This window comes from Gymnoscopelus microlampas, assembly GCF_963454915.1.
Source record: "Gymnoscopelus microlampas genome assembly, chromosome: 5".
NCBI lineage: Eukaryota > Metazoa > Chordata > Actinopteri > Myctophiformes > Myctophidae > Gymnoscopelus > Gymnoscopelus microlampas.
Window position 1 is genome coordinate 10,155,807 of NC_139942.1, and position 17,500 is coordinate 10,173,306.

Below are 17,500 nucleotides of genomic sequence, written 5' to 3' on the forward strand. Positions count from 1 at the left end.
CAGACCTTGCGTTTATCCGCTCTACACGACTTGTCCATTTGAAGCATAAACCTGTTAAAGGCAGGAGCTGATTTCCCCCCTCTGTCCAATCGGGTGAGTCGAAGGCGGACTGTCCCAACTCAGGAAGCAACATGGTGCTCAAGGCAGAAGACGTGCGGGCTAAGGGGAGGGTCTTGAAAGTGAGAGACAGGTGGGTCACTCACATTTTTTAGAATCCGCAGGCTGCAAAAAACTGTGGCCACGCACAACCTGCGTTTACGCTAGCCGACCATGTTTTGGTGGCAGCGCGCCCTGAATGACAACAAAGAATTCATACTGGAGAGAAACCTTTCAGCTGTGATTAATGTGGGGATTGTTTTACATACCATGACAGAAACTCACCGGAGCAGTGTTGTTTTAGTTAACGTTGGCGAAATTATTCCGTTAACGGCCTTCTTTTTCATGATGAAGAAGTGACGTTGACGAGCTTAAAGGAGAATTTTGGACTAAGTTTTTCTTACCTTTTGCAACTATGCAAAAAAAAACACAAAAAAAACCTAAGTCTCGCTAGACGAGATTGAAATCTCGAGATTTCAATCTCATCTAGCGCGACAGTTAGCGCGACAGTGTTCTGTCACTATGAACGTCAGATCTCAAAAAAAAAAAAAAGCTATTAAAATATGCGATCTAACGCAAGGCCTATCCGCGCACGTTTTAAGCTGTGGCGGACCCGGGATCGAGTTATGACATTTTTCTACTGTACCATTCATCCTAAGATATCATAACGTCATAGAAAAGGTAAGTAAAACATTCTCCTTTAACATAGCTCTTTGATGACTAAATATGACGAGACGAATGTGTGTTTTCGTTGACGAGACGAAAATGTTATTGGGTAGACTATTGGACTGACTTTTCGTTGACTAAAACTAGACTAAAACTATCAGGGATAGAAAATGTGTCTAAAACGAATAAGCATTTAGTCCAAAAGACTAAGACCAAATCTAAAATGCCTGCCAAAAACAACATTGCATCGAAGCATCCATACCAGAGAAAAACCTTAGTGTTGGAAAAGTTCATGTGCGTAATTATACTTAATGCACTGTTTGCAATTAGTTAATAAAATGTTCAATCAATGAATCAATCAATGAATCCATCAATGAATTAATGAATTAATCAATCAATACATCAATTTGAATACTGCTGGATTTATGTGGAATATTATTTATCAATATTGAAATGTTTGTTTCTGTGGATTTTGTTTCAGTCGATTAAGTACAGTTTGCAATTTGTTAATAAAGTGTTCAATCAATGAATCAATCAATGAATCAATTTGAATACTGCTGCTGAAGATATCATGCCTTTAAGTTGTTTATCACACCTGCATTTTAACTTTATTTCTATCTTATCCATATGAACATACGTTTTTTTGTTGTTGTTGTTGTTGTTTTTTACTTCTACATCCAACATTATTATGACTTTTTATAATTATCATCTTGTTATATTGTTGTGTCAGCCAGATGTCCCACCAACATTTCACTGCTTGTACCTTTACTAGAAGTTCGGGCCGCTACGCGGCCCGAACGTCTAGCGTGACGCGTCGTTCACTTTGCAGTGCCACCTTACAGGCACCTCACAGTGTGAGAGAGAGTTTTGTGCTCTCCTAAATACACGGCAGGCTTTGAAAGTACCCACTTCAGAAAGAGGTGACGTGCATCACCTCTCCAATGACCAAAACCCACTTTGTGATTACTCAGACCTGGTATGGCAGACCTGTGGGGAGTGTGCAGTGGTGTACAATGTGAAAAGATAGTTGAAATCGCAGGAGATGAAGTTAGCAGTTTATTTGTGTAAAGGGTCGTCGGCGTGGGTTGTGTTGAGGATGGAAGCCGTCGAACTGGTGCATCCTACCTATTTATAGGTAGGATGTGATGTCATGCTGTCGTGAGATTACGTCACACTGGCGTGTCTCATCGTGTATCGTGATGTCACGACCGTGATGTCATATGACGTCACACTGGCTACATACATACATACTGACAACCGACATGGCGCAGGATTCAAATTGTATATATATACTAGAAGTTCGGGCCGCGTAGCGGCCCGAACGTCTAGCGTGACGCGTCGTTCACTTTGCAGTGCCACCTTACAGGCACCTCACAGTGTGAGAGAGAGTTATGTGCTCTCCTAAATCCACGGCAGGCTTTGAAAGTACCCACTTCAGAAAGAGGTGACGTGCATCACCTCTCCAATGACCAAAACCCACTTTGTGACCTGGTATGGCAGACCTGTGGGGAGTGTGCAGTGGTGTACAATGTGAAAAGATAGTTGAAATCGCAGGAGATGAAGTTAGCAGTTTATTTGTGTAAAGGGTCGTCGGCGTGGGTTGTGTTGAGGATGGAAGCCGTCGAACTGGTGCATCCTACCTATTTATAGGTAGGATGTGATGTCATGCTGTCGTGAGATTACGTCACACTGGCGTGTCTCATCGTGATGTCACGACCGTGATGTCATATGACGTCACACTGGCTACATACATACATACATACAGACAACCGACATGGCGCAGGATTCAAATTGTATATATAGATATAGATGAATAGACACAAACACAAACCCAATAGAGACAAATAAATCCCTCTTTAAGCTTCATTCTTGTAATTACTGCTAAATCTGACACCAGAAACAGTTCAAGTCATCATTTATGATGAGTATTAATGAGTATTATTACATAATGATTATAGCTACGTAAAGTCTTTCTCAACCTTTTCTGGATTAGGGCCCACTTGAAAATTGGACCCACCCATCTGATGTTATAAACAGTACAGACAGCAAGATTAAAATCTGTAGATTCAGCAGTATAAAAAAAGATAGCATACTACTGTAATCGACAACACAAAACTCACAAAACATAGGGCTGCCATTTTGGCTATTTTAGAAAATGTAGGGCAAAAACAAAAATGTAATTATATGCCCAAAATACAGACACCAGGGTTAAAGAGTTGACACTTTGGCAGTGTCGAGATAAGGACATACAGGAGCCCAGAAAAACATCTGAAACAAGTTCAGGTAGGCACTAGACAGGAGGTGTACACACTCAGCCTCACTCCCCCCTCATTCTCATTGGCTAACAAGTTAATACATACTGTACTATCACTACGGTCAGACGGTCTCAACACGTTCAACCTCACTCATCTTCCTTCATTCTCATTGGCTAACAACAAGGTGGATTTCAAATTCCTGAACAATTGGCTTAATATTCGGTCTGTAGAAACCAGAGGTCTGGCTTTGTCCATCTCTTTTATACAGTCTATGGCTAACAAGCTTACACATACACATACATCTAATGGTTCATTTAGGTCTTCTTAAGCAGTACACTGTTCACTGATGATCTTCTCCTTTGCAGCCATGTCTGCCCTGCTGCAGTTCAGTTGGTAGTTCTCTATCTTTCAATGGATAGATAGATAGATAGATAGATAGGAGAGCCCCCCATGGAGTCTAGATGGTGGTGGTGGTGGTGGTGCAGATGGAACCTCCGTCCCATGAACAACGGAGACCCTGCAGGTTTTGCTGGGGTTGGAGGTGGGATGCTCAATGCTCGGTCTGAAAAGAAAATGAAAGGTTGAGTGGCTGGTGATATTTGTAAAACAGGAGCCCATTGCCTGATTGGCTGACTGCAAATTGAAAGAATCTGATCTTATTGGCTAGTAGAGCCTAAGCTTAGCTTCTCTACTAGCCCAGAAAAAGTTTTTTGAAGAAAAAAAAACATGTTATACCCAGGTTTTGTCAGCGTTGGAAAGACAAAGTTATGTGGTTGAAATCCCCAGATTAGCCTAAGGTAGAATACTTTATTGGCAACATTTGAAAGCACACATCACCATTTAAAGCACCAAAATGGATAAAATCACAAAAAAATAACTTGCTTCAATTGTGGTCCATTTTAAATAATACAACAACAAAATACAATACAAACAGTGCAGTTAACAGTTCATCTAAGTCCAATATTTAAGTGATCTTAGCCTGAGAGAAAAGATCTTTATTGACCATTCGTTAAATCTTAATTTGTAAGGGCAGTACTGCTGTTTGAAACACTGGTCTGTTACAAAAAATAAGAAAAGATACAACAAATAAAAAAATAAAAAATAAATGATAGTACTTACTATTTCTTGGTTAGTCCCTGGTGAGTATCACTGAGCATTTTCTGTGCTCTTGCCTTCTTTCCCATCTAAATGAATGAAGTATTTTTAATGGTGGTGATCTCATTTGACCCTTTCTTCAGTTCCATTGCCTGGAAGTTCTTTTCTGCCGTTGTTAATTATTTTCATTTTAGTGGGCTCGCTGGTTTAGCTTTTCCTTTTGTGTTTTTTTTTTCTTTAGTGTGCTCACTTTTTAAAACTGGGTTGCTATTTAGTTGTTTTTTTTTGTTTAGTTATTTGTGGGCTCAACCTTCTTCCAGGAGAAGATCTCTGGACTGAATTTCCACAGATCATTGAAGGTCCGGCCCCCACCAAATATGTACAGCTCTCTCCATTGTAGGAAATGGCTGAACAACCCTTGCGTCATTCAAATGGACCCGTTCCATTTGTACACTCTCAGAGTTACAGACCCATGACAGACCAATTAGTCCTCACACTCTCCGGGATGTCTGATGTCGTCAATCTTCAAGATCATCTTGACCACCTGCGTGGCCAACGAGATCTGCTGCTTCTTGCCGATGAGTGTCTCAACGACGTGCTGCTGCTTCATGTCGTTGGTGTTCATCTGGAGGCAGTCGATGCCCAGGAAGGGCTTGTTCTCCGTCACCTGTCTGGCCCGGACCGCCGTCATTGTCTGGATGGGGTTCATCCCGCTGTTCTCGGCCAGCGCCATCGGGATCACCTCCAAGGCGTCGGCGAACGCCCTCATGGCGTATTGCTCCAACGACGGGCACTTATCAGCCGCCTGGTTGACGGCCAGGGCACACGCGATCTCATTGGCTCCTCCGCCGTAGACGATGCGGTTGTCTCTGACCAGGTTGCGGATCACACACAGTGCGTCATGGAGACTCCGCTTGGCCTCCTCGATGATCATCTTGTTTCCTCCGCGGATGAAGATGGTCACAGCTCTGGAGTTCTTACACTCCTCGATGACCAGCATGCGGTCCTTGGTGGTGCCGAAGCAGATCTCCTTCACCACGCCGGCCGTGCCCAGTTTTTCGGGCGTCAGCTCGCAGAAGCGCGGCACGATGCGGCCGCCGGTGGCGATGGCGATCAGCTCAATCTCGGGCCCGCCCACCCAGCGAACGGCGGGCAGCTCGTTCTGGAGCAGCAGGTGGTTGGCCTCATCGTCGAAGCCCCACTGACAGATGGCCAGGTTGGCTCCGTTGTCTTTGACCTGCTGGATCATCTCCAGGAACGTGTCCTTCTCGTACTTCTGCAGGGCCTTGAAGTCCTCCACTGAGGTCACGTCCAGCTTGTGTTTGGTCTTGGGTTTTGGGGGCTCAAACGGGCAGGTCAGGATGGCGATCTTTGCGTCTTTCAAAACCTTGGGCATCTGCGGGTGGCTGAACTCTTTGTCCACGAGGACTCCCTTGATGAGCTGCGTGTCCTCCAGCTTCCCTCCCACCTTGCCCTCCATCTTGATCAGGTCAAAGTCCACGTCCTTCCTCTTCATGTCGGCCACGGTCAGGATGGCATTCACGGCGATCTCGGCCATCTGTCGGTGGCATCGGTTGATCACCTTGGATCCCAGGGTGGTCATGGCCGTCTGGACGAGAGGCTCCGTGTTGTTGGGGTCAAAGGGGAAGGTCTCGCTGATCTTGTCCAGCTGTTCGATGGCGATGCGCGCGGCCTGGTCGTAGCCGTCAGAGATACGGATGGGGTGGATGCCGCGGTCCAGCAACAGCTCCGCCTCCTCCAGAAGAGCTCCGGCCAGAACCACAACCCCGGTGGTGCCGTCACCGATCTCATCGTCCTGGGACCTGGAAAGCTCCACCATGAGCTTGGCGATCTGGTGGTCCATGTCCATCATGCTGAGGATGGTGGCTCCGTCGTTGGTGACGGTCACCTCTCCATCCCTGTCTATCATCATCTTGTCGAGGCCGTTGGGTCCCAGCGATGTTCTGAGCGTTGACGCGACCGCCTTGGCCGCCATGATGTGATCCTTGAGCGCGTCCAGGCCGGTTAGCCGCGTCTTTTTCTCCTGGTCTTTGAGGATGATGAACGGCCTTCCATATTCGTCGAAGGCTACAGGCAAAGACATGTTGACAGTAAGATGTTAGAGGTCAAATTGTGACTTTTATGTATAATAGTGATGAAGCGAGAAGCACAGGTGTCTTTCACTCTCGGCGTCCTCAGAACCTTATATAGAACGACCAACGCTCTGCGACGTCATTCACAACTCAAACCATGTGCCATATAAGCCCAACAAAGCCGATTTGCACAGGTGTTCTCTTTGCACCCACTGAGTCTCATTCACAAAGCTCTTCTTGAGTTACCACATTTTTGTATAGTAGTTGGGATGTGAACCAGTGATTCTCAACCTTTTGAATTTCAAGGACCCCCAGCTTGATATCTCTGCTGTCGGGCAGAAACCATGTCCAAAATATTAACTTTTCAGGAAAAAAAATAAGTACATGTTTTTTAACACAATACTGCCTCATCAAAGTTGGTACAGTGACTTTACACATTGTCAGATACTTGAATGTGTCCTTATGTTATCATCACTTTACCCAAATACAGCTCAAGTGGAGTTAGTTAGGAGGTTTTTGACCATTCATGTGGAGATGCACACTCTCAATGTTATTGGCCCGTAACTGTCCATTTGGTCCCATTTGTGCACTCTCAGTGTTACAGAACCCTGGTGGTCCCCGGACCCGATGTTGAAAAACATTGAATTATGCTGTCCGGGAGATGGGATACAAAAGTCACAGTAGTAATTCTGAGGATCCCTAGGGATCCCGGACCCCCTGTTGAAGACCCCTGCTGTAGACTATTACAGTTTTGTTGTATTTCAACATTGTTTTTATTTTAAGAATGAAACAACAGAGCCTCTGCATTCCTTCTTTTTCACAAATTGCACCCTATAAACATGTGACATACACTTACTAATTCAATAATGTTTACATTTATTTTTTTTATTTACACAATCCTACAGTTTGTTGTGCATGGCTATGGGATAATTTATGTCAAACAGTTGAATTCCTAAGAATATTTCACATTTTCACATCTGTCATGTTCTGTTGAAGGAAATTAATTATTTCAGAGTTATGGGTGTTCTATGAAATTGAAAGGTTTGAGAACCACAGTCCAGTGTTTGTCAAATGGGGGTATGTGGACCCCTATGGGTGTACAAAGGCACTGCAGGGGGTACCTGAGAGAAAGTGCAAAGTGGAAAAATGTATTTTACTTTTAAGTTTAGTGATAACACATTGACACACTATACTGTATATGTGAACCTTCTGTGTTAAAAATGGTAATTGGTGCATTTATATAGCACCTTCATCCAAAGCACTTTACAATGTGCATTACATTCACACACTGATGGCAGAGGAAACCATGCAAGGCACCAAGCTGCTCATCAGGAGCAGTTAGGGGTTCTTGCTCAAGGACACTTCGACACTAAACCATGGAGGAACTTTGTTTGCATTATTTCCAAGGGGCTGCTCTACCTCCTGAGCCACTTTAGATCCTTCAAACGGTGGGTTATCATTCATTCATAGCGTCATCGTTGAAACCAGCTAACTCCATTTTGACGCTTTTCCATAAATCACTGATTTATGGGGCTATTGATCACCCTTTATATCTGTGTGTTGGTAAAAAAAAAAAAAAAGATTGAACCAATGAAAAGTATTAAAAAGTGCTTCTGACAAAACCAGCTAACTCCATTGGATCCTCAAACTTTCTGCTAAACCAGCTAACTCCACCAAAGGAGGGTGGAGTTAGCTGGTTTAGCTGACTCCAAGCTCCACCCCCTTTCGACTACCAACCTCATTGTGAGATTGGAGCCCCATTCAGCTGTTCTTATCAATGATGAACAAAACCTCCTAACTCAATTTTTGTTTCATGTCATTTTGGAGTTTTCTGCCCAACAGCAGAGATATGCTAGCTAGCAATGGTTTTCTCTTGCAGTTTTCTAAGCAAAATGTTAACGGGTTACTTTGATTCAGAGGTCAGGGAAAGGGGTAGCCGAAGGCCAAAAACTTTAGAGAAGCTCTAGCCTATCCATCTTGATTTTGATTGATTGAATCCTTTATTAACAGTTTGCAACAAAATAAAACCACAGGAAAGTACAGTTCAATACAAGGTCTGCTAAGAGGATTTTAAACCATTGGGGTCCAATTACAATAGTGCCCATTAAATTCACCTGTGTCCTGTTTAACCTCATATTTATACTCCATGTGTTCTCTGTTTCTTGACACATTTAGTTGAAGAAATGTTACTTCCTCAAACATTTTTGTGTCAAGAACCTCCATATTGACACACATTGGGCCGCAGAACCCATCTGAAGTGTTCAAAGATTGCAAAAATAGACTATCTACAAGCTCATAACGCGTCACATTGCACTGCTCACTGCTCCCAGTGACCAACAGTAGAATGTTGTGATTGTGCTGGCCAGGTCCCTGTGTGTGCAAGTGAAAGATTAGGACCTATTTCAAAATAACTTGTGTTTAATTGAAACCCCTATAGAATATTTTTTTCTATTTACTCTAAATATCAGCTTTTCAATACCAGTCATCTTGCTTGACTATAAACGTTTAACATGTCTTTGTACTTACCCTTATATGGTAGCCTGCTAGGCTCTATTCACAGCAGCCATATTATGAAGACATTCACATGTGTTACCAATGATAGGCCTACTAATGAAGGCTCTATTCCATTCATGGGCAAACAGAGTCAGGGTGCCGATATTGTGCATGTTGGCTCACTGGAAACACTCAGCTACACCAGTGGGTCTAAAGTTGGGGTCCAGGGACCCTCATGGGCTTCCAAATGGCCCCTTACGGGTGTGTAACTCTGAGAGTGTACAAATGGAACCAAATGGACCCGTAAGGGTCCATTTGGTTACATTTGTACACTCTCAGAGTTATGGGGGTCGTGGAAACCACTGTGCTACACTAAATGGAACAGAGCCTTCATTAGTGTCATTGGTAACACCTGTGAAGGAAGTGATAATATGGCTGCTGTGCATAGAGCCTCTTAGGCTACATATCACACAATGTTCTGAACTAGGAAATGCTACATTTGTACTGCTGTTGACCACTAACGCCACATGATGGCGATAAAGCACAAGCAAATTGAACTTGCATGCCATACAAATTGTTTCAGGTCGAAACATGTACAGCTGCAGAAGTCTTACTGTATCTGTTCTGCTCTCTAGTAATCTTGTTTTCATCCAGCAACTGTTTAAATTCTCTTTGGATGTTTGTGGATTGTTTTCTTGGACTGCAGCTGGTGGTCATTTAAGGTTACTAGTAAGGGAAGTGAATATACATATATAGAGAGAGTGAGTGAGTGAGTGAGTGAGTGAGTGAGTGAGTGAGTGAGTGTGTGTGTGAGAGAGAGAGAGAGAGAGAGAGAGAGAGAGAGAGAGAGAGAGAGAGAGAGAGAGAGAGAGAGAGAGAGAGCAGGGCTTCAAGTTTAGCTACACAAGATGATCAGCTCATTAAGACCCACAGACGTGGGTGGAGAGTCTCATGAAACACAATCATCTGTGAAGTTCTGGTTGAGTTGTCAGGCACAATTCACAATTACAATAAAAGCAAAGTGTTTTTTTTAATTATTATTATTATTTTACAACGTAGACTACACTTTGTAAACAATGAAGTGAATACCAGCAGGTAACCTGAACACACAGGTATTGATTACACCTCCTATTCTGATAAATAATACATTATAACGCAGTGTCTGTGAGAGTGTTCTTTCCACACTGACATATACCTTAAGAATACAGGGTTAGGTTGGACCCAGAAAATGATATGATATTCTGTCCCTGTCCACCACTACTCTACATACTACTACAGCCAAGAATATAAGCCAAGAAAAAGAAAAAAAGTAATATCATATTTCACCTGACACCACAGTGGTCTAATCTGAACCCATATCCACTTAGGTCAAGAACATACTTTTTAGATACAGTGTAGCATGTTATTTAAACACATGCATAGATTCATTGTTTACCCGGTATCCAATAGTTTCAATGTACAGATCCTTTTTTTGTTGTTTTTTGTAGCCTACACTGTTTAGACAGATAGGCAGTCGTGGAAAAAAGTACTAAAATGTTTTACTTAAGTAAAAGTATCAATACTGCAATATAAAAATACTCTGTTAGGGCGCGCTCCCACCGCACTTTTATTTTACCTCTGGGGCAGAATCTGCCAATGCTTTGTCAATGCAAATGCGTGGATTCCTGGTCTTGCAGATTTTTTCCAAGAATCCACGCATTTGCATTGACAAAGCATTGGCAGATTCTGCCCCAGAGGTAAAATAAAAGTGCGGTGGGAGCGCGCCCTTACAAGGAAATGTCCTGAATTCTAAATGTACTTGAGTAAAAGTACAAAAGTATTTGTATCAAAATGTACTTGAAGTACCAAAAGTAGAAAGTACTCATAATGCAGAATGTCCCTGATGTGCAAAATGTCTAAAAATAGCAGATCTACAAGCTCACAATGCGTCGCATCGCAACGCATAGTGAGCTTGTAGATCGGCTATTTTCAAATGGCCGAAATGTAGCCTATATAAGGCTGAAGTGGTTAATGTATGTTTTGTAATAATAATCAAAATCTACAAAGTAACTAGTAACTCAAGTTTTCAAATAATGGTAGTGGATTAAAAGTAGCCTACAATAGATGTACCTCAAAATTTTACTTTATACAGTACTTGAATAAATTTACTTAGTTACTTTACACCACTGCAGATACAGTAGGTTCTTGGTTTACCTTTGATCCTAGCTTCGTGAGGCACTCCACTGTCTCTCTGCATTCTATGGATGTGTTTAACTTGCTTATAAGTCACTCTGGATAAGAGTGTCTGCTAAATTGTAATTGTAAATCTATAACCCCACCTGACACAACAGTGGTCCCAGGTTGATTCTTTAGTCAGGATGGCCCCTGGTTCACAATCAGCTGAAACCCCCAGAGATAGACAAGGACAGTTCAGGAACAAAGTGTAATACTAGACTGGACATGCAGTCATGTGATAAAGAGAAAGATGCATTTGTACATTATGTTGTTATATAACACATATATGGGTTTACAGTCACAGTGACCTGTAGGCCTATCTTTGACAAATTAGAGCAGGGTGTCACAACAATCTTATCTTATGCAGCTACTAAAAATAACCCCATGAATCATGTCCCTATTTTGGGCATGTCATGATATAGGTGAACATTTGGTCAAAGTAGCCAAACATTCAGCGAAAATAGCTGATTGTTTGTAAGCTCACAACGCGCGGCAGCACAATGTGTTGTAACCCGTGAGCTTGTAGATCGCCTATTTTCGACAGAGATTTGGTGTAGAGGGAGACAAGTATAAGTAAGTAAAGGTTATTTATAGCTCCTCTCACAGAGAGATCTCACAACGTGCTTTACAGTGAAAAAACTAAAGCAAAAGGCAAAAAGCAAAAGGGCGGTACAATTCATCTCAAGCAGGACAACAACACAAGTATGGACAATAAAATCATGTGCCATCAACAAACGCCTGTTCAAATAGTGTTTTAAGGTTGTTCTTCAAAATGTCCACAGAGGCTGCATCTCTCAGAACTTGTGGAAGAGCATTCCAACGTTTAGGAGCTACAGCCTGAAAGGCTTTGCCACCTTTAGTTTTTAGTTTAGTGTTGGGAACATCTAACAGACCCTGTTCAGCAGACCTTAGGGCCCTGCTGGACACATAACATGGGAGCAGGTCAGTTAAGTATCCCGGGGCCTGACCATGCAGAGCTCTAATAAGTGAGCACCAGGACCTTGAACTGGACCCTGACATCAACAGGAGACAAGTGCAAAGAGGCCAGGACTGAAGTAAGTATATGTATGGAAGTATAGGGTCTGAGTGGTTAAAGGTGCAGGAAGTGAACAAAAAATTACTTATTTTCTATCAATTACACACCCCATGAAGCATTGAATTCATGAAGTTTTTTTTTTTTATCGCATTCCTAAGCCAATAATTGTATTACCGGTGGAAAGATGCTAATGTATCTGGTAGGAGACTCAAAGGAGTCTCTTTGAGTCTCCTACCGGAAATCAAATTATTGCCTCCGTAATGCATCAAAAACAAAAACATCTCCATGAATTCAAGCCAGGCTTCATCATGGGGTGTGTAATTGATAAATAAGTCTTTTTTGGGGGGTAAACTATTCCTTTAAATAGCTATATTCCCATGTCATTGCTATAGTGTTTGTTCAAGGGTCTCCCTGTCTCTCCAAAAAATACATTCTCAGGTCAGGATACCAATTGTATCCAGTCATGATGTAGAGAATACTGGATACAGGATAAAAGCTTGTAGATCTGCTATTTTCAAATAGCCTAGTTATAAAATAGGGCTGAAGTGGTTAATGTATGTTTTATAATGTAATCATTTATATCTGCAAAGTAACTAGTAACTAAATGTTCTAATAATTGTTGTAGTGGAGTAAAAGTACAATATTTGCCTATAGTGGAGTAGAAGTAAAAGTACTGAAAATGGGAATAGTACCTCAAAACTGTACTTAAGCACAGTACTTGAGTAAATGTACTTAGTTACTTTACACCACTGCTCATTATACATAATGATCCATTTCACAAACATATCATTGGATTGTAATGCATGAATGTTCATGTGTTCATAACTTTAATGCTGCAGCTAAATGTGGGGTTTTAATTACTTTGTGTTTAACCTATAATAATACATCATCATTGATCTCTTAATGTATGTTTTGTATTAATAATCTAAATCTGTGAAATAACTAGTAGGCTAGTTAGTTACTAAAACTGTCAGATAATTGTAGTGGAGTAAAATGTATAATAATTGACTCTGAGATAGAGTTGCGATGGAGTAGAATAATGAATTAAATTAAAAGTAACTCAAATGTTAATGTTATACTCAAGTGCAATTACAGTACTGGAGTAAATGTACTTAGAGGTGCTGAGTCACTTATAGGGTGAAGGTGTGAATGAATCTTCCGATGGGTGGGAAGATATACTGTAGTGTAGCCTATAGTCTGTAGATCCCATAGCCCGGGGGGACTCATTAAACTTAATGTTTATCAAACCTTTTAAATGTAAATGTATTTAATTATCTGGGACCCAAATCTACACTGTACAAAATCAGTGTTAATGTTAATGGAACCAAATGGCCCCATACGGCTACATTTGGATCCATTTGTAAACTATATAGATACGATTTGGTTCCTAATCATCAATCATTTAACTGGGGACCCCCTGGCACCCCTCCAAGGACCCCTGGGCCCGGGGCCGGGGTCAACTCCAGACTACACATTTTTTAACCCACTTGAGAACAAGCGGGTTAAATTAGGCCACCTCGGGCGGGGGGAAGCGTCCTCACGTTTCCTTGACAACCCCTCCTTTAGCCAATCATAGCTCGGCCATGCAGTCCCATAGGCTATGGGATGGGATGCAACCCCAGCCCTCCCGTAGAGTGGGTTTTCTATAGCTAAGCTGAAGCCAAGAGAGCCGAACTGTTTTACTGCAACCACTGGGGACTGTCCCGTCCTGTCCTGTCTGCACCGACCCGAACCAACTGGACCGAACCGAACCGAAATACCGATCCGAACCTCTTTGGATCGGAACCTCTGTGTTTTCTGTGAACGGGACAAAAGTACCGGACTGTGTTTTACTGCAACCACTGGACCCGTTCCGTCTGGACCGAACCATCTCGGGTCGAAGCTGGTCCTGATCCAGGTCCAGGACAGGACAGATGATGCTGGGTTCGGTTCTGCTGCTACTGCTCCTGGGTCTCCTGAGCCTCTACCTGCTGTGTGTCCACAGCGGCAGGAAAAGGTCTGATTTACACTCAATCATTACAATTCCATCATGAAACCATTAATAATCTGACACACCGATCAGAAGCTCAACGGGTTCCGACTCCCGTTGAGCTTCTGATCGGTGTGTCAGGAGTAGGACCGGCTCCGTGTGAACGGTGTCGCTCGCCGAGCAGAAACAATTTGATTGATTGATTGAATACTTTATTAACAGTTTGCAAAAAAAAAAGCACAGAAACTACAGTATACAAAAGGATGCTAAAAGGCACTATGGCTTGTTTCAATTGTGGTCCATGTGTATTCAATTCATATAAACATTTATAGTGACTGACACATATACAATACTATGCAAAAAAGCTGACCATATATATATATATATATATATATATATATATATATATATATATATATATATATATATATATATATATATATATATATATTTGCGTGTTTGTTGCGTTGTTTTAGCAGCAATGTTGCAACAGTTACATTTGTTATCAGGGAGACATGGTGTGCAACAGCTTTATCTTTTAAGTTGGTTTATAAATGTGCTATAATGGCTATTCAGTGGTGTAAAAAGTACTCACATGTTTTACTAAGTTTCAATGTAGAAATAATACTCTGTTACAAATAAAAGGTTTTCAAATAATTGTAATGGAGTAAAAGTATAATATTTGCCTCTGAGATGTATAGTGGAGTAGAAGTAAAAGTTCTGAAAATTGGAAATACTCCAGTAAAGTAAAAAATACCTCAAAATTGTACAGTACTTGAGTAAATGTACTTAGTTACTTCACGCCACTGAATGTTTTAGCCCATTCAACAGAAGAGGAGGTGTAATCAATATCAGTGTGTTCAGGTTACCTGCTCTTGTTTTGTTTTTATTGTTTTTTTTTGTTTACAAAGTGTAGTCTACTTTGTAATGTAATAAAATGCATGTGGGCCAGCAGGCTTTGAAACAATAAAAGCATGACTACAGAGTAGCCTAAACGAGATGTGAATTCAACATATGATGAAACAATAAGATATGACAGTGATGAAACCCAGAGCATTAGTAAAGTGTGTAAATGTGCTTTCATAAGCTGTGGGTTATGTAGGAACTTGTTGCTGCACGTTTTACACTGGAGTTATAATAGAACTCCAGTGTAAAAAAAAAACAAACATATTATGTGTGACTTGGAGGGATTTCTGTAGTGGAGTCTGGGGATTATTTTTTTTTTCAATTAATGAATAGGCTCTATGCACAGCAGCCATATTGGAAAGAAATTGGGCCGCTTCTTACTTCCTTCACATGTGTTACCAATGATGCTAATTAAGGTTGTGTTCCAAACAGGGTGCTGATATTGTATGTTGGCTCACTGTAAACACCAGTGGGTCTCAAAAGGTCCAGGGACCCTCATGGTTCCTTGAGGGCATTCCAAATGGCCCCTTACGGGTATGTAACTCTGAGAGTGTACAAATGGAACCAAACGGACCCATTTGTACACTCTCAGAGTTATGGGGGTCCTTTAAATTGAAATGTTTGAGAACCACTGTGCTAAATGGAACAGAGCCTTAATTAGTGTGATTGGTTAACACCTGTGAAGGAAGTAAGGAAGCAGCTCAATTTCTTTCCAATATGGCTGCTGTGCATAGAGCCTAGTGATGCGGAGAAAAAAATATATCTTTTTCATAATCAACTAAATTGTTTACATCTGATAACCACTTGAGCCGTGTTTTATACTTTGTTATTGTTGTGGATTTGGTTGACCCTCCATGTGGTCCCAATAGGGTCTCTAAGGCAGTGGTTCTCAACCTTTTCAGGCAGCGACCCCCTGACCCCCCCCCCCCCCCCCCCCCCCCAATAAGCATATTTGAACTGGGGACCCCCGACCCCCCCACCCCGATAAGCATTAAAATGCAGGAGTTGAGGCATTTTGTTTGGCTCGGTTCCACAGATAAATATTGTGAACAACTATTTTCACAATTGTTGCCTCTTTCTTATATTATTTGACAATTTGGCCAATGTGAATCAAAAATATTTAATTATTAATTATTTAATTCATTATTAAAGATAGGGTAAGTGATATTTTTGGGTTAAAACAAAAAGTATTTTGTTTAAAGGTTAAAGCACTATATTCTGATAGTAATCATTGCTATAGAGTGTTTGTTCAGTAACAGGAGTCTCCCCGTCTCTCCAGCTCTTTAATAAACAGAAAATACATTTTCCGGTAGGTGTCAAAATCTCAGCCAATCAGGAGAAAGTACCCATTTTCCAATTTTGGGAAAGTACCCAAAAGTTCAAATTTTGTCTGCTCATTTCTTAGTGTCATCACTTCCAATTTCACTTGTTTAATCTATATCCTGATTGAGTTCTGTATCCTGATTGGATAAAATTGAAAATGAAACTGAAACTGAAACGAAAATGCATTTTCTGTTTTATAAAGAGCTGGAGAGACAAGGAGACTCCTTTTACTGAACAAACACTTTATAGAAATGAGTACTATCATTAGAGCTAATATAGAGCTATTTAACACTTTTTTAAACCAAAGAAAATCACTTACCCTACCTTTAATTAATTATAAATTCTTCAAAGGAATTGCATGAATAAATAAAACGAAGAATAATCAAAGAAATGCCATAAATTAATGTTTAATTAATGCCAGAAAATAAATGTTTAAGAAGTAGTGAAAATCGCAGATCTGTAAGCTCGCAACGCGGCCTAAAGCGACGCATTGTGAACTTGTAGATCTGCTATTTTCATTAGTTTAGGTCCCGAGCAAACGCCTGATTTCTCTTTTGGGTCTTTAAACATTCACCAGCAAATTGTCCCGGGTTTCACCGTTAAAGGACAACTTTGGTTTTTCACAACCATGGTTTATATTTTAGCTTGTAATTAAAGTAAATAAAAGATGAGTGTATTTTTTTTTTTTTCATTTACTGCTTTCTATAGTTTTTGCAATTTTCGCCATCTTTTTTTACAGTGGGCGGGGGCATTCTGTCCGGTGGCTAAATATGTATTTTTTTTACACAATAACTCTGCGTTTTCTTTATTATTAATTACAGTAGCTCTTCTAGCCCCCAATAACTCACATCTGGCCATCAAAGACCATGGGACACATGGGATTGTGTAAAAGACATATTTAGCCACCGGACAGAATGCCCCCGCCCACTGTAAAAAATATCGCTAAAATTGCTAAAATTATAGAAGGCAGTAAATAAATAAAAAACAACACTCATCTTTTCTTTACTTTAATTACAAGCTAAAATATAAACCTTGGTTGTGAAAAAACAAAGTTGTCCTTTAAAGTAATAACACATGTTGTGAGCTTAATTCAAGTGGTTGAGGGTCATTGTTTGGGGTTTTTGAAAACATGGTCACCCTAACCTCACACCACAAGTTGTAAAGTTACGACACACATAGAGAATATATACAGTACTGGACCAAGGGGCAAGGCTTGGATATTTACGATGAGGCCAACACGGAAGCTTATGAATGGCCAGAGTGGCGCTGTTTTACCCTGCGCCGACCTGAAGTGTCAGAAAGAATTTATTTTAGCGCAAGTGAATGGGTTTTTGACAAACTTTAGACTAGATTT

The 17,500-nt window shown here is 41.1% G+C and overlaps 2 protein-coding genes across 2 annotated transcripts in view; one reads left to right on the forward strand and one right to left on the reverse strand.

Annotated features, from left to right (window-relative positions):
- Positions 1-4,596: 4,596 nt before the first annotated feature.
- Positions 4,597-6,123, reverse strand: LOC311045790 (T-complex protein 1 subunit epsilon-like; the record flags this gene model as incomplete). The annotated part of the gene is made up of 1 exon (XM_084057847.1): positions 4,597-6,123. The coding sequence occupies exon 1, from the start codon at positions 6,106-6,108 to the stop codon at positions 4,597-4,599; it is 1,512 nt and encodes a 503-aa protein (XP_083913973.1). The 5' UTR covers positions 6,109-6,123.
- Positions 6,124-13,607: 7,484 nt separating this feature from the next.
- Positions 13,608-17,500, forward strand: part of cyp7b1 (cytochrome P450, family 7, subfamily B, polypeptide 1) — a 40,226-nt gene continuing 36,333 nt past the window's right edge. Inside the window, exon 1 of the mRNA XM_084056535.1 lies at positions 13,608-13,944. Within this exon, the coding sequence (XP_083912661.1) occupies positions 13,862-13,944 (83 nt within the window). The 5' untranslated portion in view covers positions 13,608-13,861. The remainder of the gene's footprint in view (positions 13,945-17,500) is intronic.